The sequence below is a fragment of the Astatotilapia calliptera genome, chromosome 7 (assembly GCF_900246225.1).
Source record: "Astatotilapia calliptera chromosome 7, fAstCal1.2, whole genome shotgun sequence".
Taxonomy (NCBI): Eukaryota; Metazoa; Chordata; class Actinopteri; order Cichliformes; family Cichlidae; genus Astatotilapia; species Astatotilapia calliptera.
In genome coordinates, this window is record NC_039308.1 from 61,221,993 (window position 1) to 61,246,982 (window position 24,990).

General features: G+C 38.9%; 2 protein-coding genes across 2 annotated transcripts; both read right to left on the minus strand.

Moving 5' to 3' along the window:
* Window positions 1-552: 552 nt before the first annotated feature.
* LOC113026994 (liver carboxylesterase 2-like) lies at window positions 553-8,312 on the minus strand. The gene is made up of 13 exons (XM_026176362.1): window positions 8,059-8,312; window positions 6,547-6,739; window positions 6,329-6,470; window positions 5,963-6,096; window positions 3,318-3,471; window positions 3,124-3,228; window positions 2,920-3,018; window positions 2,632-2,775; window positions 2,448-2,525; window positions 2,213-2,360; window positions 1,950-2,099; window positions 1,792-1,864; window positions 553-1,723 (listed from the first exon to the last, which is right to left on the minus strand). Exons 1-13 carry the CDS (start codon window positions 8,132-8,134, stop codon window positions 1,537-1,539), a joined length of 1,683 nt encoding a protein of 560 aa, XP_026032147.1. The 5' UTR covers window positions 8,135-8,312; the 3' UTR covers window positions 553-1,536.
* An 818-nt stretch (window positions 8,313-9,130) lies between these two features.
* On the minus strand, window positions 9,131-15,593 carry LOC113026992 (carboxylesterase 5A-like). The gene is made up of 13 exons (XM_026176360.1): window positions 15,405-15,593; window positions 14,056-14,248; window positions 13,838-13,979; window positions 13,482-13,615; window positions 11,036-11,189; window positions 10,844-10,948; window positions 10,620-10,718; window positions 10,341-10,484; window positions 10,157-10,234; window positions 9,921-10,068; window positions 9,658-9,807; window positions 9,500-9,572; window positions 9,131-9,424 (listed from the first exon to the last, which is right to left on the minus strand). Exons 1-13 carry the CDS (start codon window positions 15,478-15,480, stop codon window positions 9,238-9,240), a joined length of 1,683 nt encoding a protein of 560 aa, XP_026032145.1. The 5' UTR covers window positions 15,481-15,593; the 3' UTR covers window positions 9,131-9,237.
* Window positions 15,594-24,990: the final 9,397 nt, after the last annotated feature.

Sequence of the window (24,990 nt, forward strand, 5' to 3'; positions counted from 1 at the left end):
AGGTGGCGCTGGTTGACTCGACTCCATGTTAGTGCACAAAGTAAACTGCTCGCTTTAGTTGTGGAGCAAAAACGCTGAATTCGGTGAAATAAACCGTGCGAGTGGAACGATAACGACGACAAGAGTCTCCCGATCGTTTACTCTTGCTGTCCTGTGAACAACATCGGCGTGGTGTTACTTGTTTGCTGTTTTCGCGATCGCGTCGCGCATGAGGATATCACCAGGTAAACTCGCCACATTTTTAAACATTTTGTTGTTCAACAGCATCAAGACTGACGGAGTGTGTTTGAGACAACCTCACAAGTGTCACAGATGACACATTTGCCGTTTTTTTGCTGGTTTGTCGGTAGGAGCTACTGAAACGCAAGACTGCCACACATCTGTTCGACCAACGCCAGTTGATCTAAACGCCAGTTGATCTGGAACACCGGGCAATCCAGGAACACAGCCGGGGGTTGCAAAGAGAGCAGAGCCATAACTTAATCACCACTACTCTCGTCGCCACTTGTTGTGTGGTGTTAGTTCAGCAAGTATTACACACACACGCAGGTAGGAACAGAGGATTACCGGAGTTGACTCCTTTCTTTATTTTTCTTTTTTTCTTCTCCAAAACCAGAACAACATACTCACTAGCGCCCTCTAGCGCTTCTGGTAAATGCATCTACAGAACAAATGCAATAGTATGTGTGGACACAACAGACGTCATTCAGTTTGACGCCAAACCATAACGGGACTAAAGTCCAATCTACAGTCTAAGCTTTAGATTCACTTCAGGACTCACTTCCAGAACACTTTCTGCTTCGGATGTCCCGCCTACTTCGCCGCTAATTCACAACTTTGTCTTGCAATCCTTTTTTTCGTCTGCCTGTCTGAAAAGCTCAAAATGTGAATTTGGTTACAAGTTTATTCATATGAGCGCATGCTTGTGTCACAGGCTCTTGAACTATGATACAGTAATTAATACAAATGCAGTTGTTTTTGCTTGCATTGCATTTCTCATGACCCACACAGACACAGAGGTGTTGACACAGTTGCTCGGGAGGACTTCTGAAGGTTGAATGCACACAAGAGAAAATGTAAGAAAAAAATATGAAAAAACGCATGTTGCATCTCAAAGGATATTTGAGGGAATGGAGTGGTAAGTTTTCAGGTAATACTAGCAAAGGTCACAGACAAACAAAGTGCTGCAATATTGGTTTGTCAAATCTTTTCATTTTATAAATGTTTTATCATTTTGCAAAACCTATTTTTACAGTGCCAGATTTAAAATACCCTGGTAACACGCAGGTGACTTGAGATTGGCAGTTATTGTTAATACTTTGATCCTACTGGACAGTCTATTCACAGTTTTGTGAAAATGTAAGAATGACATTTTTTTCTTTGAAAAACAAAATCAGGGATTCCATTAAAAGAAAATGCCAAAATATTCATTGTATATTAGAATATGGATAATCTTCACAAGACCTTTATATAAGGGAATTATGGTTTAGTGTAATTACTTTAAAATTGATGGAGCAGAGACCAGATGTGAGTTTTCTACAGCTCGCTGCGTTCTGCATTTTCCTCATGCTGTTTGATCTTCTCTGGGACGGTCTGAGTCAGGAAGACAAAGCGCTCCTTCTTCAGGTGCTGAGCAGTTACCTGCTTTTTTAAACCAATCGCCAGGTACTTTTCTTCTGCTCCATACTTTGGCCAGTGGACAAGGTTGTGCCCATTAGGAGATCTAAACACACATACATTTGTTATTCAGTTATTAAAAGTGTGAAATTTACAACATTTGGAAATTCCTACCCTGTGCGAGCAAAGTTCCCCCAGTAGCTCATCATGATCTTGCTCAACTGTTCTTCATCCTCAGGGCACGGATCTAAAACAATCATGTTGCAAAACACTTTTCAATCAACAAAACAAAATAGATTGAGCAGTAAGGCAGAGTTTTTATAAAGTCTTACCGGGTAACCTAACATGGGTAGTTGTGAAGCAAAATCCCAAAACTATAAAAATTTCATCTCCGTGGTCACTCCCAACAAAGCTCAGTCTTTTCTGCTGCAGGAATTTGGGAGGATGTTGGTACTCATACAGGTATACAGGAGCGCCTGCATCTAGAATTTGATGAATGTGTGTGATATTTGTTAATGAAAGTGTGTCACAGTAAACATCAAGTGTTGGGTTTTAAACAGATTTGTATAATCTTTCATTAAACAAATTAAATTACCTCTGTGAGCATTAGCAGCTTTAATCGCTGGAATGGTGAAAAACAAATCTCCAAGCATCTCAGTGTACCCATCTCTGTTTTTCACACGGTCGTCACCATTTCCGATATATTCATCAGCTATCACATCTCTGATAAATGCTGCTTTAGGCTTAAAGAAATAAGCAACACATCAATCAAAGAAGCTCGAGCAGGTCGGGGACAGTAATATTGTAACATCAAGTAGTGTCTGCCTTACGTCGGGGTAGAAGAAGGAAACCATGTTCAAAAGAAATTCCCGATCTAGTCCTTCTGTCCAGTTTTGGGGAGCAAAAAACTAAGGAAATACCAAGCCAAATTACTTTTTTTTCAACATTACAAAACAACAACAAACTACATTGAGATCATGGAGCTTTTTATTTACATGTTCCTGTGACACTTACTGATGCAAGCATCCATCCACCTTCATCATTATTGACACCAGTCATGAATGGAACAGCATGGAGTTCATGTTTACGAAACAGCTCATCCACAGGTTTAGTCAGGAAATGTCCATCAACATTTACTTGAAATCTTAATGTTGGATCCTTGAGAAAATAAAATGTACTAAAGTGAAAGATGTGATAGCATGAACAGAGCTGAGGGAGAAATCAAAGGCTTCAAAGAAATATTGTAGAAGACATAATAATCATATTCAGCTATTTCTATCAGGTATTCACCCATTACCTCACCTGTGTAAAACCCACTATAGTATCAATATCAAGGTTTCTCATGCAGTCACTGATCTTCTTTGTGCTTTCAAGACTGCAGCCAGATGCATTTGCAACTGCCTGAGGTGAAATGTCAAATATAAATGTCAAATATTTAGGAAAAGAACTCAATTGCAATATACTCATTAATCTGCAACAGAAATGTTATTAAGCCTCCAAAAAGACCTTGGCAATTGGAAGAGGATTATTTGCAACAAGTACATTCATTGCAGCTGTGCCACTCTCAGCAATAGCACGGTGAAACAGCCCATCAGACAGTGGTGACAGGAGCTGGTGATTCAAGTAACACATCACATATTATTTTATTTTTTTTAGAGTGAAAAAGTTTATATAAAGTTCCTCTAACTGTAGATTCTTACCAGAAGAGACACGCTCACTCCACCAGCAGACTCTCCAAATATAGTAACTAATCCTGGGTCTCCTCCAAAGTTGTGAATGTGCTGCTGGATCCACTTGAGAGCTTCAACCTGGTCCTGCATTCCAAAGTTCCCTGAAATGTGCTCATCTCCAGTGCTGATAGAACAAATTGCCATTTTTATAATGTATTTTCCCTGATTGAAACATCTTTTCACAAGAGACTTTTATCCATGTGTTTAAAGCATCTGTGAGGACACATGTGTTAGGTCTGCACTCGCAAGCCTCGCTGGCTCAGAGACTTATCTCAATGAACAAAGCAAGACAACCAGAGCTCAATCGGCTTTCACTTGCGCAAGGGTAGCTGGTCCGGTCAGGATCCAGAGCTTCAAGCTCCTCACCTGATCCCAGACAATTCCAAATTCCAGCCTCCCCTTGCAGCCTTTTTATTTAGTGAACACAGTTACACAATCCCCCATTGTAAAACCCATATGATGTGTCGTAAAAGCTGAGGCACTGTGTGTGTGCATGCACGTGTGAGCATGTGAGTGCACGTGTGTGTATGTGTTAGTATGTGGCTGCAGTGTTGGGGGAGTAACGTAATACATGTACCGCCGTTACGTATTTAAAATACAAAATATGAGTAACTGTATTCCGTTACAGTTACCGTTTAAAAAGGTGGTATTTAGAATACAGTTACTTTGTTCAAATAAAGGGATTACACAGCGGTCTTTTCCTGCTTCATATGTTAGACTATGCCCTCTCCATTTTTGGTAATTCCACGCCGGTGGAAACCCAAACAAAACACGCATTAAGAGGCTCAAATGCCTGTGTCTCAATCTCGCGTCTCATAATGACATGAGGAAGTATTTTTTAAAATTACAGGAGAGTGGAAAAGTATGAGTTGTCACCGAGCAGAAACAGGAGCTGGAAGAGTAAATATAACAATAACCACTGCAGCCAAAAAGAGTTCCTGACGAGCCCAGTTGTAAGTAAGCTATTAAGACTCGACTGTACGCTGTGTTCCGTTGGAGCAGCCTTTCAACGCCTCTCTCTCTCTCTCGCTAGAAAAGTTGACCCAGACAACAAAGTAAAACTAGTTTTCGGCTACGAGCTCAACACGAAACTCGACATATTAGCCAGACGGTTCGGTTCGGAGCCGCGAACCTGTTTTATATATGCGCAGAATAGTTTTCTACACGAGCTCGCTGCAAAAAGTGCAGCCTTACCTAATGTCCACCCTACGTTTACTCATTTTATATTAAGATTTAAAATCTAGTTGCTATGGGTATGGTGAGTAACCTTCAGTAATAGTAATAAATCACACAGCAATAGTACATTCATGTAGTTGTAAAAAGCTTGATAATATATTAAGTAATCCAAAGTATTCAGAATACGTTACTCTCACTGAGTAACGTAACGGAATACGTTAGAAAATACATTTTTTGGGGCATGTGTTCTGTAATCTGTCGTTGAATACATTTTAAAAGTAATCTTCCTAACACTTTGTGTATATGTCTTTGTATACGTGACTTCCTGGTTACAACCGTTTTAACTGCATTTTTAGTCATAAAAGGGTCATCTGACCCCACCCCATATATGGCTACATACAAGCATAGGTGAGCCCCTAAAGGTCGGGAAGTGAACATTCCTTACCAAATAAGGAAACCAGAACCTTTACATGGAATGTGCCTGCAGTTTGCTAATAGCAAACATGTAGGGGAGGAACAGAAAAATATCTGAACATGCAGTTCAGGACAAGGTTTACAGTTTTAAACACAACAATGACAACTTTTAACAAAATCACTCCAACAACATGTATTAGAACTAATCTGGGATTGAGGTGCGTGAATCTTTTTAGAAAAAAACGTGAGTTTTTTTTTAGTTTAGTGACAGTGTATAAATAATTGAAATTGAATAAAGTAGTGCCGAAGGTGGCCAATTTCACCCTGAGGTTGATCTTGAAATTCAACAGAAAGTCCAGTGCTATTGGCAGCAGATAGTAGTGCCAGGATTCTGATACTACTGGACCCCATTTGTGCAGTTGGGCAGTAACTGCATATGCCACTTCCACATATTTGTTGAAGCTGAGTGATACGGTAAGGCAATCAAAAACCAAGCTATTGCATGTTTATACAACATGATAAATAAAGCAAACTTTAAATCCTTTTTCATATTAGATCAGATAAAAAAGCAGAACAACAAATTCATTGTATGTTCTAATTTGGAAACTTGAGTTCATTTACATTCCTATGATTAAAACATCGAGTGACCTTTTACCCTGCTTGGGATAGGGTTCCAGGGGTCCCACCCTGGAGCCAGGCCTGGGGAGGGTTCATGAGTAAGGGGAGAGGGAAGTGGGAGATCGACAGACAGATTGGTGTTGCAACACCTGCCTTCTCCCAAGGGTGGATGGCCTCTCCCTAAAAGATATGGTAAGGGGTTCGGCCATTCGGGAGGGGCTCAGAATAGAGCCACTACTCGTCCACATCAAAAGGAGCAAGTTAAGGTGGTTTAGGCATCTGACTAGAATGCCTCCTGGACGCCTCCTGGGTAAGGTGTCCTGGGCTCCCAGTGTCCCACTGAGAGAAGGCCCTGAGGCAGAGCCAGGACATGCTGGAGAGATTATGGGTGGATGAAGTTTATTTACCTGAGAAAACCCAGAAGTCCCAAGCGATACTGGATCAGAACCACAACTACATCCTGGTAAGCAGCCAGGGGAGAGCCATCATATGTTGAAGCTGATCCCAGCGTAAAACCCCCACCATGAATCCAGACCATGACCTGGACAGAACAATAAAATACCATTTCTTCAAAGCTTAGAGGACCATTTGGAGTGTCAGTTACAATAACTAATCTAATAACTAATAACAAAAAGTAATTTAAATGTTAAACAAACAAAAACACTCAAGTTTACATTTTAGATGATACAATTAACAACTGAGTTCTAAAGAATGGTGTCTTTATTGAGATTGTGATTAGGCAACAGTCAAAACCTACAGCTAAAGATTCTTACTGGGAGCTTGGCATTATTAGCTCTTTTAGCAGGAGTGTATATGTTGAGGTAAAGACAGTCTTCAGAGATGTCTGGTACTTCTGCCAGCAGTGCACCGAGTTTATTAAGCATATCCAAAACAGCTTCTTTAGACTGAATGCACCTTAAAGAGAGACAATGCTAATTTTACAAATAAAGCCAATAATTCCTCCAAGTATGTTGAAGTTCACATTTCTTACATTGGTGGCTGTTTAGTGGCATCTCTTACTCCTTCCCATCTTTCTGCAGGCTGAGGTGGAGCCAGTCTCAAGGAAGGGCCGAGGGGTGGTTTAGCAAATGGGACACCCAGGTAGGCATGGACGCCAGTCTCCTTCCCTTTCACACTCACATACTCACCTTTCAGGCTCCCGAGCTTTGTGTGGACTACAGGTGCTGTCAGGATATTAGAAATGACTGAAAATCTTAACATAAAACTTCACATCGTCCCCCTTTAATTGTGGGACAATTAAAGGATTATTCTATTCTATTCTATTCTATATTTTAAAAATAAAATAAATCTTCCAGTGAAAAGTATTTTGCTCAAAACATGCAATAATTGACTGCTCTCTATAGCTCAGTTTTATGCAGACTATGTTCATCAGACAAGTTTAAAATTGCTCCTTATAGAACTTTTCATGTGACACAGTCATATAAAGCCATGTTAAAAAACAGTGTTACAATACTGTTTGTATAACTAAGTCAAATACATGAGCAGCCTGAATGGAATTTTATGAATTGGTTAATTATGAAAATGAATTCAATATCAAGAAAACTCTGGTTCGCCACTATATTAATCCTCAGGATTTGAGATAACCACATTCAGGAAACGAATACAATTTCATATTTTGCTGTGGACAATTTAATTCCTATCCTAATATTGATTAAATTCTAATTTAATTAATTTATTGATGCAGACCATTTGGTGGATTAAGTTGCTTAAGCTACAGCACCATTACACTAAATAAGCTTTTTTATTATTTTGGTTTAAAATGGTTTAAAAAAATCTGAGCAAGTGTGATAGTTCATCATTTATTTGAAAAAAGCCACTTGCTCAAATGGCTTTTTGTTTTGTTGTTTGTTTACCATAAACTTCCTTTGTTGTGTGTTGTGTCTACAGTGATCCTGGTGAAGAAGCAGAGTTGACCATGAAATCTGTTTCTGTTTATTAACAGTCACTGAAGTTAGCAAAAAAAAAAGCTATCTATATCTATATATATATATATATATATATATATATATATATATATATATATATATATATATATATATCTATATCTATGTATATCTATGTATATATATATATATATATATATATATATATATATATATATATATACATACATATACATATGCTGACATACTACCATCTCCCATGGGTACACCATACTTGGTTCTTTGCTATCGTTCACCTTTGAACACAGTTTGTAGGTAAAAAGTCACCTGGACTTAGAACACAAAAGTTGATGTTTAATTATCAGCATTTATTATGACTATTATAGCCATCATACCACTGAAGATGATACTACAGCCAGATTTAAAAAGAAGCTTTTCAAAAAGCGACTGTGCAAAAAAAAAGGAAAAGAAGAAAAACATGCACTACACGTAGGTTTAAGGAACACACACACACTTAGGTTTAAAGAACACACACATTACACAGAAATTAGGTGATGTTACAAAGGTCATTTTGCTAAGAACAGTTTTATCCTACTTACCCTGAAGTTCTGCAGCAGCACAGAGGAATAAACCGGATACAAAGAAGAAGAAATTGTGCTTTGCATGCAACTCCATGGTCAGCTCTGTGGATTGCTAAATTCTGCAGATTTTTCAAGAACCGAGCGCAGAACAAAGAGATATAGGAAGTGCGTCCTCATATAAAGGCTTCTTCTTTTCTCTTTCACAAAGAGGAAAATATAGTGTCTCTAGCAAGATATGCTGTCATTCAGTTTGACGCCAAACCATCATGGGACTAAAGTCCAATCTAAAGTCTAAGCTTTAGGATCGATTCAGGACTCAATCCAGAAAAGTTTCGCCGCTATCGTAATGACCAACTTTTTCTTGCAATCCTTTTTTTTTTCGTCTGCCTGTCTGAAAAGCTCAAAATGTGAATTTGGTTACAAGTTTATTCATATGAGCACATGCTGTGTCACAGGCTCTTGAACTATGATACAGTAATTAATACAAGTGCAGTTGTTTTTGCTTGCATTGCATTTCTCATGACCCACACAGACACAGAGGTGTTGCCACAGTTGCTCGGGAGGACTTCTGAAGGTTGAATGCACACAAGAGAAAATGTAAGAAAAAACTGAACTGAATTTTCCGGGAAGAACCCACTTTAGGGATTAGTAAAGTTTTATCTAATTAATCTGATAGGATGTTTGAGGGAATGGAGTGCTAACTTTTCAGGTAAAAGAAGCACAGGTCACAAACAAACAAAATGCTGCAAAATTGGTTTGTCAAAACTTTTTATTTTATAAATGTTTTACAAAACTTATGTTTACAGTACTAGATTTAAAATACCCTGATACTCTGGATTCAATTAATTGAAAAAAAAAATCACATTAGAATATGGATGGTCCTCACAAGACCTTTTGATAAGGGAATTATGGTTTAGTCCAGGGGTAGCCAACTCCAGGCCTCAAGGGCTGGTGTCCTGCAGGTTTTAGAAGTCCCCCTGGGTCAACACACCTAAATCAAATCATTAGTTCATTACCAGGCCTCTGAAGAACTTCAAGACATGTTGAGGGGGTCATTTGACCATTTGCATCAGCTGTGTTGGATCAAGGACACATCTAAAACCTGCAGGACACCAGCACTTGAGGCCTAAATTTGCCTACCCCTGGTTTAGTGTAATTACTTTAAAATTGATGGAGCAGAGACCAGATGTGAGTTTTCTACAGCTCGCTGCGTTCTGCATTTTCCTCATGCTGTTTGATCTTCTCTGGGACGGTCTGAGTCAGGAAGACAAAGCGCTCCTTCTTCAGGTGCTGAGCAGTTACCTGCTTTTTTAAACCAATCGCCAGGTACTTTTCTTCTGCTCCATACTTTGGCCAGTGGACAAGGTTGTGCCCATTAGGAGATCTAAACACACATACATTTGTTATTCAGTTATTAAAAGTGTGAAATGTGAAATTTACAACATTTGGAAATTCCTACCCTGTGCGAGCAAAGTTCCCCCAGTAGCTCATCATGATCTTGCTCAACTGTTCTTCATCCTCAGGGCACGGATCTAAAACGATCATGTTGCAAAACATTTTTCAATCAACAAAACAAAACAGATCAAGCACTAAGGTAGAGTTTTTGTAAAGCCTTACCAGATAACCTAACATGGGTAGTTGTGAAGCAAAATCCCAAAACTGTAAAAATTTCATCCGCATGGTCAGTCCCGACAAAGCTCGGCCTTTTCTGCTGCAGGAATTTGGGAGGATGTTGGTACTCATACAGGTATACAGGAGCGCCTGCATCTGGAATTAGACGAATGTGTGTGATATTTGTTAATGAAAGTGTGTCACAGTAAATATCAAGTGTTGGGTTTTAAACAGATTTGTATAATCTTTTATTAAACAAATTAAATTACCTCTGTGAGCATTAGCAGCTTTGATCGCTGGAATGGTGAAAAACAAATCTCCAAGCATCTCAGTGTACCCATCTCTGTTTTTCACACGGTCGTCACCATTTCCGATATATTCATCAGCTATCACATCTCTGATAAATGCTGCTTTAGGCTTAAAGAAATAAGCAACACATCAATCAAAGAAGCTCGAGCATGTCAGGGGACAGTAATATTGTAACATCAAGTGGTGTCTGCCTTACGTCGGGGTAGAAGAAGGAAACCATGTTCAAAAGAAATTCTCGATCTAGTCCTTCTGTCCAGTTTTGGGGAGCAAAAAACTAAGGAAATACCAAGCCAAATTACTTTTTTTTCAACATTACAAAACAACAACAAACTACATTGAGATCATGGAGCTTTTTATTTACATGTTCCTGTGACACTTACTGATGCAAGCATCCATCCACCTTCATCATTATTGACACCAGTCATGAATGGAACAGCATGGAGTTCATGTTTACGAAACAGCTCATCCACAGGTTTAGTCAGGAAATGTCCATCAACATTTACTTGAATTCTCAAATTTGGATCCTTGAGAAAATAAAATGTACAAAAGTGAAAGATGTGATAGCATGAACAGAGCTGAGGGAGAAATCAAAGGTTTCAAAGAAATATTGTAGAAGTCATAATAATCATTCTCTATCATGTTTGCACCCATTACCTCACCTGTGTAAAACCCACTATAGTATCAATATCAAGGTTTCTCATGCAGTCACTGATCTTCTTTGTGCTTTCGAGACTGCAGCCAGATGCGTTTGCAACTGCCTGAGGTGAAATGTATAATATGAATGTCAAATATTTGTCAAAACAAATCCATTTTAATATTCTCATTATTCTGTGATACAAAAATGTTTTTAACCCTCCAAAAAAGATGAATATGGATAATTAACCTGCGCCATTGGTAGAGGATCATTTGCCATAAGTACATTCATTGCAGCTGTGCCACTCTCAGCAATAGCACGGTGAAACAGCCCATCAGACAGTGGTGACAGGAGCTGGTGATTCAAGTAACACATCAAATATTAATTTTTGTTCTAGAGTGAAAAGGTTTATATAAAGTTCCTCTAACTGTAGATTCTTACCAGAAGAGACACGCTCACTCCACCAGCAGACTCTCCAAATATAGTAACTAATCCTGGGTCTCCTCCAAAGTTGTGAATGTGCTGCTGGATCCACTTGAGAGCTTCAACCTGGTCCAGCAGGCCAAAGTTCCCTGAAATGTGCTCATCTCCAGTGCTGATAGATCAAAATGCCATTTTTATAATGTATTTTTCCTAAATGAAATATCTTTTCACAAGACAATTCTATTGTAGGTTTTTTATTGTAGGTTATTGGCAGCAGCTGGCACTACCAGCTCCTGCCAGTAAGTCACTACTGAAACTCGCTACTGGATCTCATTTGTCCATTTGGGGAATAGTAGCATATCCCACTTCCACATATTTGTTGAACCTGACTGACAGGGTAAGGGAGTAAAAAAAATTATTAAGCTATGTTTATACACTGTGAGCCAACAGTTTACCCTGCCTGGGAGTGGGTTACTGGGGCCCCACCCTGGAGCCAGGTTTGGGGATGGCACCTGATGGTGGGAACCTGGGGGCTGGGCATCAGCACATGGGGTCAGCTTGGGGCGGCCTGAACAAGGGAGATTGGAGGCACTGTAGGGGTCGGGTGCAATGTGTGCCAGTGGTGGCCAAGGGTGGAGACACTGGCAGACCGATGCCTGTCTACTGAGGCTGGCGATGGAGACATGAAACGTCGCCTGTATTGGGGAAGGAGCCTGAGATATTGTGTGAGATTGAGAGGTACCAGACAGATAAAGTCAGGCTCACCTCAATGCATATCTTGGGCTCTGGAACCAGTATCCTGGACAGGAGCTTTATCAACACTGTGTATAGTGTGGGTGGAGTGTTGCTGACTTCGACTGAAGATACTCATGCAGTGGAGGTCCCACTCCTGAAGACCTTCTATGACTCTGTTGTGGCTTCTGCTATCTTTTATGGCGTGGTCTGCTGGGGCGGCAGCATCTCTGCTGGGGACAGGAAGAGACTGAACAGGGTGATCCGAAGGGCCAGCTCTGTTCTAGGATGCCCTCTGGACCCAGTGGAGGTGGTGAGTGACAGGAGAACGGCGGCTAAGCTGTCATCCCTGATGGACAACATCTCCCACCCCATGCAGCAGACTGTGACAGCACTGAGCAGCTCCTTCAGTGGGAGACTGCGGCACCCACGGTGTGGGACGGAGAGATTTCGCAGGTCTTTCCTCCCCACTGCTGTCAGACTCCATAATAAAGACTTTAACTGATCAAGCACACACATCCATACATATGCAATAATACTAAGTGCAATAATCCTTTCTGTCATCGTTGTATTTTTACTCAGTTGTATATAGTATTTGTATTTGTATTCTATTTTTATCTTATTGTATATTTTATTCTATTTTATTCTACTGTATATAGTATATTATTTTATTCTATTCTGTACAGCTGTGTACTGTATTTATTCTTATTGTATTCTAATTTTTGCCTCATAACTTTTGCACTGTCCACTTCCTGCTGTGACAAAACAAATTTCCCACGTGTGGGACTAATAAAGGTTATCTTATCTTATCTTATCTTATCTTATCTTATAACCAGGAGCGAGGTTACTGAAGCAGTTAAACAACTCCTTGGTGGTAGGGCCCCTGGGGTGGATGAGGTTCACCCTGAGTTCCGATGTTGTAGGGCTATCTTGGTTGAGATGCCTCTACAGTGTTGCGTTGAGATCTGGGGCTGTACCTCTGAATTGGCAGACCTGGGTTGTGCTTCCCATCTTCAAGAAGGGGGATAAGAGGGTGTGCTCAATTATATGGGAATCGCACTCCTCAGCCTCCACAGAAAATCCTATGCCAGGCTGCTGGAAAGAGGAGTCTGTGAATTAGTCAAACCTCTAGTACAGGAGAAACAATGTGGTTTTCCTCCTGGGTGCGCAACACAGCTCTTTATCATCTCAAGGATATGGTGGGGTGTATGGGAGTTCACCCAACCAGCCTACATTTGTTGTGTGGACTTGGAGAAGGCATTTGATTGTGTCTGTAAGAGTAGATCTTGTGTGAGATGCTTCAGGAGTATGGGGTCAGTCCCATTGTTTTTATTCATTCTGTCCTTCTACAACTGTTGCAAGCGCTTGGTTTGCAATGCCGGCAATAAATCGGAATTGTTCCTCATGTGTACTGGACTTCACCAGGGCTGCATTTATCACAGATTCTGTTCATAATTTTTATGGACAGATTGGTGCTGTGGCAATGAGCTTTCTCCCAAGGGTGACTGGACTCTCTCTTAGAGATGGGGTGAGGAGTTTGGCCATTCGGGAGGGGCTCGGAGTAGAGCCGCTCCACATCTAAAGGAGTTTGAGTTAAGGGGGTTCAGACATCTGATTAGGATGCCTCCTGGACACCTCCTGGGTGAGGCGATATGTACTCACAGTCTCCCACTAGGAGGAGGCCACGGGGCAGACCTGTTGGAGAGATTATGGATGGATGGAGTTTATTTACCTGAGAAAACCCAGAAGTCCCAAGCGATACTGGATCAGAACCACAACCACGTCCTGGTAAGCAGCCAAGGCAGAGCCATCATATGTTGAAGCTGATCCCAGCGCAAAGCCCCCACCATGAATCCAGACCATGACCTGGACAGAACAATAAAAGAGCATTCTGTCAAAGATTAGAGGATCTTTTGGAGTCTCAGTCAAGCTACAATAACTAATCTTCATAAATGTAAACGTTAAACAAACAAAAACACTTAAGTTTACATTTTAGATGATAAAATGTACAATTGAGTTCTGAAGATGGGTCTCTTTATTGAGACTGTGATTAGGCATCCCTCATAATCTACAGCAAAAGGTTCTTACTGGGAGCTTGGCATTTTTAGCTCTGTTTGCAGGAGCGTAAATGTTGAGGTAAAGACAGTCTTCAGAGATGTCTGGTATTTCCACCAGTGCTGTACCGAGTTTATCAACCAGATCCAAAACAGTTTCTTTAGACTGAATGCACCTTAAAGAGAGACAATGTTAATGATACAAATAAAGCCAATCATTTCTCAAAGTGTGTTGAACCACATGTTTCTTACATTGGTGGCTGTTTAGTGGCATCTCTTACTCCTTCCCATCCTCCTACAGGCTGAGGTGGAGCCAGTCTCAAGGAAGGGCCGAGGGGTGGTTTGGCAAATGGGACACCCAGGTAGGCATGGACGCCAGTCTCCTTCCCTTTCACACTCACATACTCACCTTTCAGGCTCCCAAGCTTTGTGTGGACTACAGGTGCTGTCAGGATATTAGAAATCAGTGAGAATCATAACATAAAACTTTATAATTAAAAAAATTAAATCTTCCATTCAAACGTGCTTTGAAATTATAACAGACATACCAAATTTCTCAAAATATGCAATATCTGGTTCTGGTAACGTCATCAAAAGAAAAACTAGTCAACAATTTGATGAATGGTTTAAAAATACTTAGAGAAAAAGCACTTAAAAATTATAACTAAATTCCTCAAAATATTCAATATTTGAATCCTGGCAGTACCTTATTTTTATGAAGACTATGTGATACAGTCATATGAAGCCATGTGAAAGAACTAAAACTCAGAGTTCACTATATCATGTAGGTGATCAAAAGAGAAAAAAGTCAGAAAGTTTATTAACTGGTCACTTGTGTAAGTAAAGTCAATACTTTTAGAAATCAAGGGAAAAGTTTAGCTTTTGCTGTGGACAATTAATCCCCATCTTTATAGTGAGGGCGCTAACTAAAGCACTAAATGATAATGTTTTGGTTTAAACCAGACATTTAAATAATCTAACCAGCTGTGATATGTCATCATTAATTTGAAAAAGGCTACTTGCTAATTCATTTATTTATTTTTACCATAAGCATTCTTTGTTGGGTGGTGTCTACAATTATCCTGGTAAAAAAGCAGAGTTGAGCATGAGATCTGTTTCTGTTTATTCACAGTCACTGCAATACTCCATTTATTCTTTAACAGCATGAAGTCAGCAAAAAAGAAATTTGCTTAATAACACTTGCACCCTGTCCTACTGAAAAGTTATCTTCAATCCTCTCCTATCAGCACACCTAGCCTGGTTATCTCCAGTCTTTCACCTTTGAACGAAGTGCAGGTGCAACGTAAAGTTAACCTTATGTCCATTTTATTTTAAATCATGTCTAATATACAGCTACAGTGTAATGAAATTAACAGTGTGGTCCGAACTGCTTCTGTTTTTATTATAATTATTACTGCCATAATACCACTCAGGGATGATTGATTGCAGCTGCCAGATTTATGCAGATATTTTTCAAAGAGAGACTCGTGTAATAAAACATGCACTGCCTGTACGATACACAAACACAAAAGCATAAATTACACATAAGTTAAGTGTTGTGACAAAGGTCATTTTGCAAAGAACTGTTTTCACCTACTCACCCTGAAGGTCTGCAACAACACAGAGGAATAAAACGGACATCAAGAAGCAGAAAGTCTGCTGCACACGGAACTTCATGGTCGACTCTGGATTACAAAACCAGGCAGATTCTCAGAGATGTGAGCCAAAAAGCCAACAGACAGAGAGAGTGCTTCCTCTTGTTAAGCTTTTTCCTTTTCTCTTTCACATAGGGAAACAGCTAGTTTCTCTTACAGGATGTGACGTGATTCATTCAGTTTGACACGGGACTAAAGTCCAACCATACAGTGAAGTGTGTCCAGAACACCTTCTCCTTCTTTGTTTTAGACCTGCTTGACTACAGTGTTTTATTTAATGAAGGGGGATTTATTTTAATTATGGATTTTTATAAAGCCTTTGTGTTGATCAACTTTTCATAATAAAAACTTGCCTCGCTTTGGTTGCAGACATATGTTCCTCAAGTTAATCAGAATGTAATAGATGGCTTAGTACATTTAGGTCAAGGTTTGAAATCAAAAGGGGAGATAAGACAAAGATGTGCTATTTCACCTTTAATGTTTGTAATGGTAGCAGAAGATTTACCCCAAAACACTGACATGGAATGGTATTAATATCATACGAAATCAATTAACAGTAAGTCAGTTGGCAGAGATTTCCTCCCGTTTGTGACAGCTCCACATTGAAACATTGAATTTTGTGAAGGAGAAAAGGAGTAAACTCTCTAACAAACTTTAGAGAACATTCTTACTGATTTTTTTAGCCATTATTTTCATCTTTCAAACTTTAACCAAAATAAGAAAAACAAATTTTCACACCTAATACTTCCTAAAGCGAAAGAATTCATTTTTAAAAATTGAAATTAAATGTATCCAACTAATGATAATCTGTATTTAAAGTATTCCAGTTGTGCAGCTTAAGCACTTCAGTGATTTCATGCCACGAGATGTTTTAATAGCTTACACAATGTTTGCCTTGCTTTATACCTGCAATCTTATTCCTTGTAGATTTTCTATTTATATTGACCATGAGAGATATAGCTACATGTTATGAAGACTCTGCTCAGTGTAGCACAAAGTATGACATAAATCTTGTTGTGCTTGGTAGAGATATGCTTGTGATATGTAGTGATAAGGTTTATTTTACTACAAGTGTACCATTATATGGACAATATAATGAATTATACATAAAACAGCTGTCTACCAATTTTGTGTACGACTGCTTATATAAATATTTCATATCATTATAGGGTGTTGAAACATTGATTAATTTTGCCTTTTTTGTTTAGCTTTGTGTCTTTCTTTAGTAATTAAAGAAAAGCTCAAAAAGACCACGTTTATATATATCTATTAGGGGTGCAACGATACACAAAATTCACGGTTCGGTTCGGTTCGATACTTTGGTGTCACGGTTCGATATTTTTTCGATACAAAAAAAATGTTCATGCCTTTTTAATTTGTCATTTATTAAAATTATAAATATATATTTTAACTCAAAAGTACAGTTTTTAAATTTAATGTTGCTGAAACAAAAGTAATTAAAAAAATAAATATATCTCAGGGCTCTCAAAATTTCAAAATCCCTGGTAGCCCTTCGGGCAGGGACTCTTCAGTTTTTGGTAGCCCAAAATAAATGTAAGTAAAAAAGAGAGCAATTTTTTGATTGATGTTTTGTTTCCTGTTTTGTTTCCTTTACAATATTATACATTAAAGTATAATATTGTAAAGGAAACAAAACATTAATCCAAAAATTGTTGAAAAACAAATTACAACATTGTATAAAAATTACAATCATCAACTCAAATACTTGGTTCTAATTGAACAGAAATTTCTATGAACTTGTAAGAACTGTGTAGGACATGAATCAGTCTGTGTCAGATCCTGAATTTGAAATTTCCGCTGAAGTCACGGGTAAGAAACAAGTGGAACCAAGATCTAGGCCATTTGCTTTTTGAAGTTTGCAAAGACTGCTAAATTTTGCCAGTGGTAGTTCACTCTTTGCAACATAGTACGCTGTTCTAAACAGATTTTTCAGGTTTGTTTTTAGTATGTTATTTGCAATTGGTTTTTGTTCTGGGAAAGATATTGCAGACTGAGCAATAATGCATTTCTTGCATTTCTCATGGCTTCTAATGGGGGCCTTTCTTAAAATGACTGGTCCCAGTAACAAAGGCGCTTGTCGATTCAGAAATCGAGAGAAAACCAACAACACACCCGGCAGAACATTATGTTATTTACACGGGTGCACATAAGTGGTCCGCATGTGCGCATTCGCTGTCAAAATAAAAGACGCGCGCACCAGATAAGAAGTTGCCAACGCTACTGTGATAAAGCACTTGTGAGAAAGGAAACCAATCCTACGTTGCAAACAGAGCTCTTCAGATAAAACGTGCTCCCTGCAGTCAGAAGAAGTCCGCAGAGAAAACATTTCACTAAAAAACAAAAAATATCCAGCGTCGCTTGTGAGCAGAAAACTCACTATACACATGCACATAGTGCATGATTCCGTTTCGCTTAAGCCTCACTATTGTTGTTCTTACAAGGCAATATCTGTGCAATGCAATCTCCAACTTTGCATGTAGGACTGTGATGTAATTAATAACGGTGAAAATCATCTTCTGTGGCCCCAACCTCAACCCATGAGTTATTGATCTCTTTGGATAAACCTGTGGATAAAATAATCTGTTGCGATGTATATTTCTGTGTCTGCTCATTTGAAATGGTCAGTGTTTGATGTTTGAGTGACTGCGTGTCAGAGTGGGCATGCAAATCCACTGATTGTACTATGTGCATGTTCCGTGCCCCCTCTGTGAGCGTGCGCAAGTGTGGCCTCATTTAAGGTTGCATTCATTCAGGGGAGGGGTCTCACGAATAAAAGAGCTCCTATTTGCATACGCTGCATGCTGTCTGCAGAGAGGGAGCAGTCAAAAAAAAGATATCAGAGGTGGACAAAGAGAACGAGGACAAATCCTTCATTGTGGGGTTGGTGGGAGAAAGGGCTCATCTGAATTGGGGAGTGGGTGGAAATTGACAGAGAAAGAGTTCGGGCTGGTTCCCTGTAGGGATAAAAGCCTTAAGATCCCTTCATGCATACAGCCTGCAAATGGAAGAGAAGAACAACATGCAGAGCACAGGGGTCTTTTTCTTTTTTTTAACAGTGCATGAAAAGGAAGTTTGTTTTTCTGAAACACTGCTTACAATCTTTAATGTATAAATTAAAAAAGAAAGAAAAAAGAAATCATGCACAACAAATTCACTATTGGCAAAACAGACTCATCAACCTTTGGAATAACCAAAGAGCTGCTTCGGTTTGCAGAATCGTTTTCAGATTTTATTCTTAAACGTTTCCCCACAGACTCGTTTTTATATGGGGATGTTATTTACCCTTTTTATGTGTTGTTTTACCCGGTGGCCCTTTGTTCTTTGGGTTAATTTGTTTCATTGTAAATGTTTGCTGTTTTTAATGACTGCTCAGCATTTTGTAAGCTCAAGAAAATGCTCTACAAATAAAGCTTTTAATTATGAATGCTTAACGTACTAGCTCATGACAAAACTAGCACATTTTCATATTATGTTGTCAGTGGAATGTGTTCCTAAATCGAGACTGTTTGCAAGAATACCTTCACTTTGCTTTTTGCACCCAAAATGTGAAACGTTACTCTCATTCAGGGCAGAAGAGTTTATGGAGCCAAGTTCGATTCTCATGCTAATGATTCCCTCCATGCTTTCTTCCTCAGGATGGGACAGGACCTGCATCTCTGCACTCTGTAGGACTCTGAAGGCCTGGAAGAAAACTCATCAGACTGTTGTCCTAACAGAATATAAAATTTAACGAAACTGAAACCTGAGTGTATCATCGAAATAAAGTAGAAACAGCAGGTTTACTATGAAACACATTATTCAAGATCAAGGCCTCGGTTAAGCAAAAACAACAAAACACTATTTTAAGACATTGTGAATGTAATGCCATATATGATCTGATATGTTTATACTGATGTCTTTTGTTTAAATTGTTTAAAAACTGTTAATAAATCACTTTTTTCCCCACTAAATTATGTTTGTATATTTTCACAGTAAATGCCTGCTTTTTTAAATTAATTAAATATTTTATTTTAATATGTCTAAAGTGTATTTTTTAATAAATATAGATTATTTTATTATTAATATCTTGTCAGTAACAGCTACTTAAATAATATAATAAAATAATAGGAAAACTTTACCCCTGTGTTTGATTCTTGTTTTCGAGCAACACCGTGCTTTATTTTGGTGATCCGATAGGCGAGGAAGGACCATATTGTGAGGCTGGATTATTACAGAGCTGGGAAAATAAAACACGAAACACACACATATTTATAATGTCCCTCTCTCTCTTTCTCTCGCTCGCTCGCTCTCTCTCGTGAGAAGGTGTTTGAGTGACCCCGCATTAAGTTTTAATTAGGAGGAGCAGACAAAGCACCGTGTGTGGGAATGAAAAGTTCATCAGCCGAAAACCTCAGTTGCCAAAACGACCCTGTCCGCTATTAAACACAATGTAATAATAATAATAATAATAATAATAGCCTTCATATTTTATTTATCAAGTGGATTTTATTTGAAACATTTCACCCACACGTTTGCCTTGTGTTCTAAGAATAGTTAAAGGTCTAAATCAGTGCAATAAAAATGTAAGTATAAATTTAAGCGAGTCTGAGTTTTAAGTGTGAGTGAAGGCCACAGCCACGTTTGGACAATTAATCAGTTTTTTGGGTGGGTGGGTGGGTGGATGGGTGTGGGGATTACAAGCCGTCCGGGTGTCAGTCGGACCTCAATCACTGTCCGACTGATCTCTGTCCGGAGTCAAACAACAGATGGACACGCGCGGGGTCAGCAGGGGATTATTTCCACGCTTTGTGTAACAAACAAAACGCTTAGAAGTGACAGAAAAAAAGAAAAAATACAGACATGCTCATTAGTTTCAACAACTGAGTTGTGAATAACTTCTTTTTGCAATTTAATGTACTTGACTAATAACTAAATAAACATGAATAACATCATTGCTCCATTCGCCTTTCATTTTAATCTTCTGACTGTATTACATTGCATTATTTTCTAATACAAATTTTAAAACGATATAATATGTATATAATCTTTTGAAATTACCAGACTATTATTGTTTTAAAGTGGATGAATGAATGACACTTTTTTCAATTTAAAAAGCAGTGATGAAACAATTAAAATTCATAAAAGACTGAAAAAAGAAAAAGAAAAAAAAAGCTTGATTTTAATTGTATGTTTTAAAGAAGTTATTGATCCTATATGCAGGTGTCACAGCAGCAGAAATATAAACAGCAATACAGAGCTAAGCTGCTAAGCCAGAATACCTGCTTCTAACCCATATAATAAATCATCTATTTATATTGTATATATTAAACATGACACTTAGAAAATAAAAATAGAGGTAGTCTAATCAATAATGTATGGACTAGTGTGAGAAAACAAATAGACTAAAGTGCGGATACAAACATCTTGCAGTAAACTCTGTAATTACACAGTTACTTGCTTGTGAATAGCTTGTGACAGCGCTGTTTTCTTACCCATCTCCTCAAATCTAACATCACATGGCAGTGCAGTTCTCACTCATGGAGCCCCACGCAGGAGTCAGCATGTTTTCAATCTATCTAAACACTACAGCGGCTGATTTTGGTGATTAGTTCCCCCTCTCTGGATGAATGGAACCCAATTAGCGAAATCAGCCTCTGTAGAGCCTGGATGGAAGGAAAGCACAAATGTTCAAATGATGTTGTAAAAACTGTTACACTGCCATGATTTTCATCATTAAAAATGTTTCATATTCTGCTGGGTTTACCCTACATGCCCTGCAAATGTGTGCTTTATGTTTCCTCCCTGCAAACAAACATTAGAGAGCTCAGAGAATAATTATGGCACATTCAGTATCCACATCATCCTTCTGCAGAGGTAACGTCTTGCTTTAATCTGTTGCTCGGTGTAAATATTGCTTTTTGATGAATGTCCTGTGAGGTGGCACAGCCGGTCAGGGACCTGTTGGTGAAGTCCCATGTCAGCAGGGGTCAGGGGTCACGATCTGGGCAGTCCCCCAGAGGACAATAAACAGGCCGGAGAGATGCTGAGGTCAAAAAAAGCTTTAGCCAGAACCAAAGGTCAAGGGCCGCTAATTAAGTGGCTATTTCCTGCTATTCCCAAGTGACCAGTGGAGTTGAGACAGAAAATGAAATGCATGAAGAAGTTAATAAATCATGTTAACACAAAAAAGGAATTTGAGCACTATACAATAAAAACAACAGCCTGTCCCCCTCATGTTAGAAGAGAAAATAAAATATAAAGATTAAAGATATAAATTCTATATTTTTTCAGCAGATTTCCATAAAAATAACAACATATTTAACCTTTATTTCATAGCAACATTCTCACATGCTGCTCCCTTAAGGGAGAGAAGCCGTGATGCAGGACTTCACTGCTCACGATGAGGAATCCAAACATTTTGGAGGGAAAGTTAGAGTTGGTAGGAGCTGTTTATGCCTTTCCAGCCTGTGAATGAGCCCTATGTGTATGATCCTTTAGCATAAGAAAGGAGATGGGGCCTGTGAACTTCTCTGACACTGACCTTTCTCCCAGGATGTGAATAGTATCACTCAAGGGGCTACCCGGCAGCCTTTCAGCCAGACCCGAGCCTCGCCCTTGCCTAAACTTCTAATCAGGCTGATTTAATGTATCCTAAAAGTCTTTCCTCGCCACCCACCCCACCGCTGCTTCAGAGGAGTCACTGTGCAGCCATTTACTGCAAGCACACACAGCCCTGTCTCTGGGCCCCTACACTCTGGGAAGTTAAAGGAGCTGGTTTGAAACAACAGAGGGCCCTTTCTCCTTCCAAAGTGTCTGAGTCGCTTTGTAATCAATTGGTTCCTCCTCCAAGGAGCTGATGCTTCAACCAAACTGATTTGGATTTCTCAGATAGTCGAGAATATGGAGGTACTATTTTATTTAAGCAAAACTTCTTCACACTTCAACAGTATACTTTATTTATTATATTTTTTTCTACCACATATTTAGCTACAATAAACTTGTAAATAACATTGAAAAACATCGAAATATTACTCATTACTGTACATCCGTGTCATTATATACAGCATAACATGAGCAGAGTAATAACATGTGCGTGGCATCAATGTCAAGTGGGCTGATTTATGCAGCACGTGATTTATACTTAACTACCAGTCGCCGTAAATGTGCTTTTAGTCGTTAAGATCAACTTATTTAGCTCTTGGTTGGCAGCCCATCTGAAGCATTGTGTATTGTTTTGTATGAAATGCGTGTGTCTAAATAATTTCTCACCAAAGTTAAGTGAGACTCTGAGGTTCAGTTAACACAATTAAAAAAATTTTTTAAATAAAATTTAAACGCAATGAAAAATAATCCTCTGAATCTGGATCATGCAGTAAGCCTGTGGGGTTTTATCAAATATCGACGCAATAAATGACGCTCAGCAGTGCAGAGGAGCGCACTGACCAGGCGCACTGCTCCCGGAAGTAAAAATGTTTTCAAGCCATAATATCAAAATAAACATACATAATACATCGCTCATAAATCCTTATGTAAAAAAACGAAGGCCTTCACTCAAATGGTTTGTGTTTGTTTGTATTTATTTATTTCCGTTAAACTTATTGTTACATTTATTGGGGGGTTTGCTGCATCAGGCTGCTGCAAGAATCTCTCAACAGTCCTGCTATTATTATGATAATAGTTTAAAAAATTATTAGCTAATTATTAGCTGATTGTAATCTTTCATTTATAAACTGTACACCTAAAAACCTAAAAACAAAAACAAAAAACGAAATCTTAGGTTTATTTCTTATTTTTTCTTTTTTTTAAGGATTTAATGTGCTCATATTGTATTTGAGCACATTAAATTGTTGTTGTTAGTTAGTAACTGACGTCAGGTTCGACTTGGCATTAGTGTTTGCAGCTGCAGTGCTGCTCTTGATTGGTGCGTAAGACCATCATGTCCCGCCTCCTGTTGCAGCTCATTCCCGTGCTGTAATACAGTTAATAGACGAACTGTGTAATGTAGTGTGGGTCCTCTGAGAGCCAGCCTCTACCTGCTCTGTAATCTATCAGTCTTTTGTTACACTCTGCGTGCTGCGTAAATGCTCGTCAGGTGGGAGTTGAAGTGGAAGGCAATAACATGAATTTAAAACAAAAGAGTTGGAGCTAAATGCAATATTATGATCATTATTATTATGTATTTTAAAGGCTTCCTGTGCTTAGATCGCTTGGATGGTTAATTGCTAAAACTCTAGTGCAAAAATAATTTCACCCCCACCCCCATTTTCACATTACAACAACACAATAACTCTCTTCTCATACAGGCCTCTGTGTATTTTCCTCTACAAATAATCCACAATAAATAATTAAGCTTTTAAAATCTTTGGCAACATTTTTAAAAATAAAATTGATTTCAGAGTAACGAATATTTGGTTCTTTTATCGAAAATGAAATAAAACCAAAGCCTCGCAAGAATGTAGAAATCAATACTAAGACAAAGTTATTTAACAAATTGATTTCCAAATGTGATGTAGACTAATTTTTGTTATGAATTATTTTTTTTTTTTACCCTATCGCTGAGTTGTTTGAGCCCCTGCTGCCTCTGATTCAGTCACCGTGTTTTGTAATTATCCAAAGGACGTTCGTCTTTACTTCACAGTTGCATGATTTTAAACAGATTCAGGCAAAATTTATGTAGAAGCTTTGGTCTTAAAAACAGAAATAAAAGGAAGGGGCATCAGTTATTAAGATGGCTGCTGTCTGCCCTCCCTGAGTGTATGAGTGACGAAGTTTTCTATATGTGTGTGGGTGAAAGAGAGATACATTCTTTATGTTCCTTTTGCCTTTTTGCTTATTTTGCATGTGTACATTTCACTGTCCATGTCTACTGTGTCCCTGCGACCAGTAATCAATGAGAGATAAACCTTCTGCTGCCACTGCTGGCTTTGTTCCCTCTTGTGGGGCTGATTAAGTGCTCTTAATCTTCAGCATGTCTGCTGAAGAAATCAGGTGATTTACGCATTTAGGCTGCAGAGAGACAATGAAGATCAGAATATGTGTGTTGATTTATAACAGAAATTAATTCCAAAAGCTTCAAGAGTCTGAAGGAAGAAAAGAGTGGGTGGTGTGTGTGTGTGTGTAGGGGGGGGGGGGGGGGGGAATGATGAACCCATATTGAGTCAGTGCGCATGCTCACAGTGAGGCGTGGAAAGGCTCATTAGAGGTGCACGCAGTGTGGGTTGGCATCTTTCAAAAAGCCACGTGAGGCTTCAGCCATTCCCCGCTCTTCGTGGCATGCTGGCAGCTTGGTTGTGATTGGCTGAGGACTGTGTGAGTCAGCAGTCGAAGGTGAAAGGTAAGCTGTACCACGGCTGCTTGCAAATGCTACTCACGGCAGATGCGTCGATGTGGATTTTTGAATCAGTGTGTAAATGTTGACAAAAAATCTGTTTGAACTTCAAATTGATGCTTTAATTAAGTCAATTTTGTTCTGTGGGGCGCACAGAACGAAGCATTTTGTTTTTTATGGACTTCATATGTTGCCACAATAATT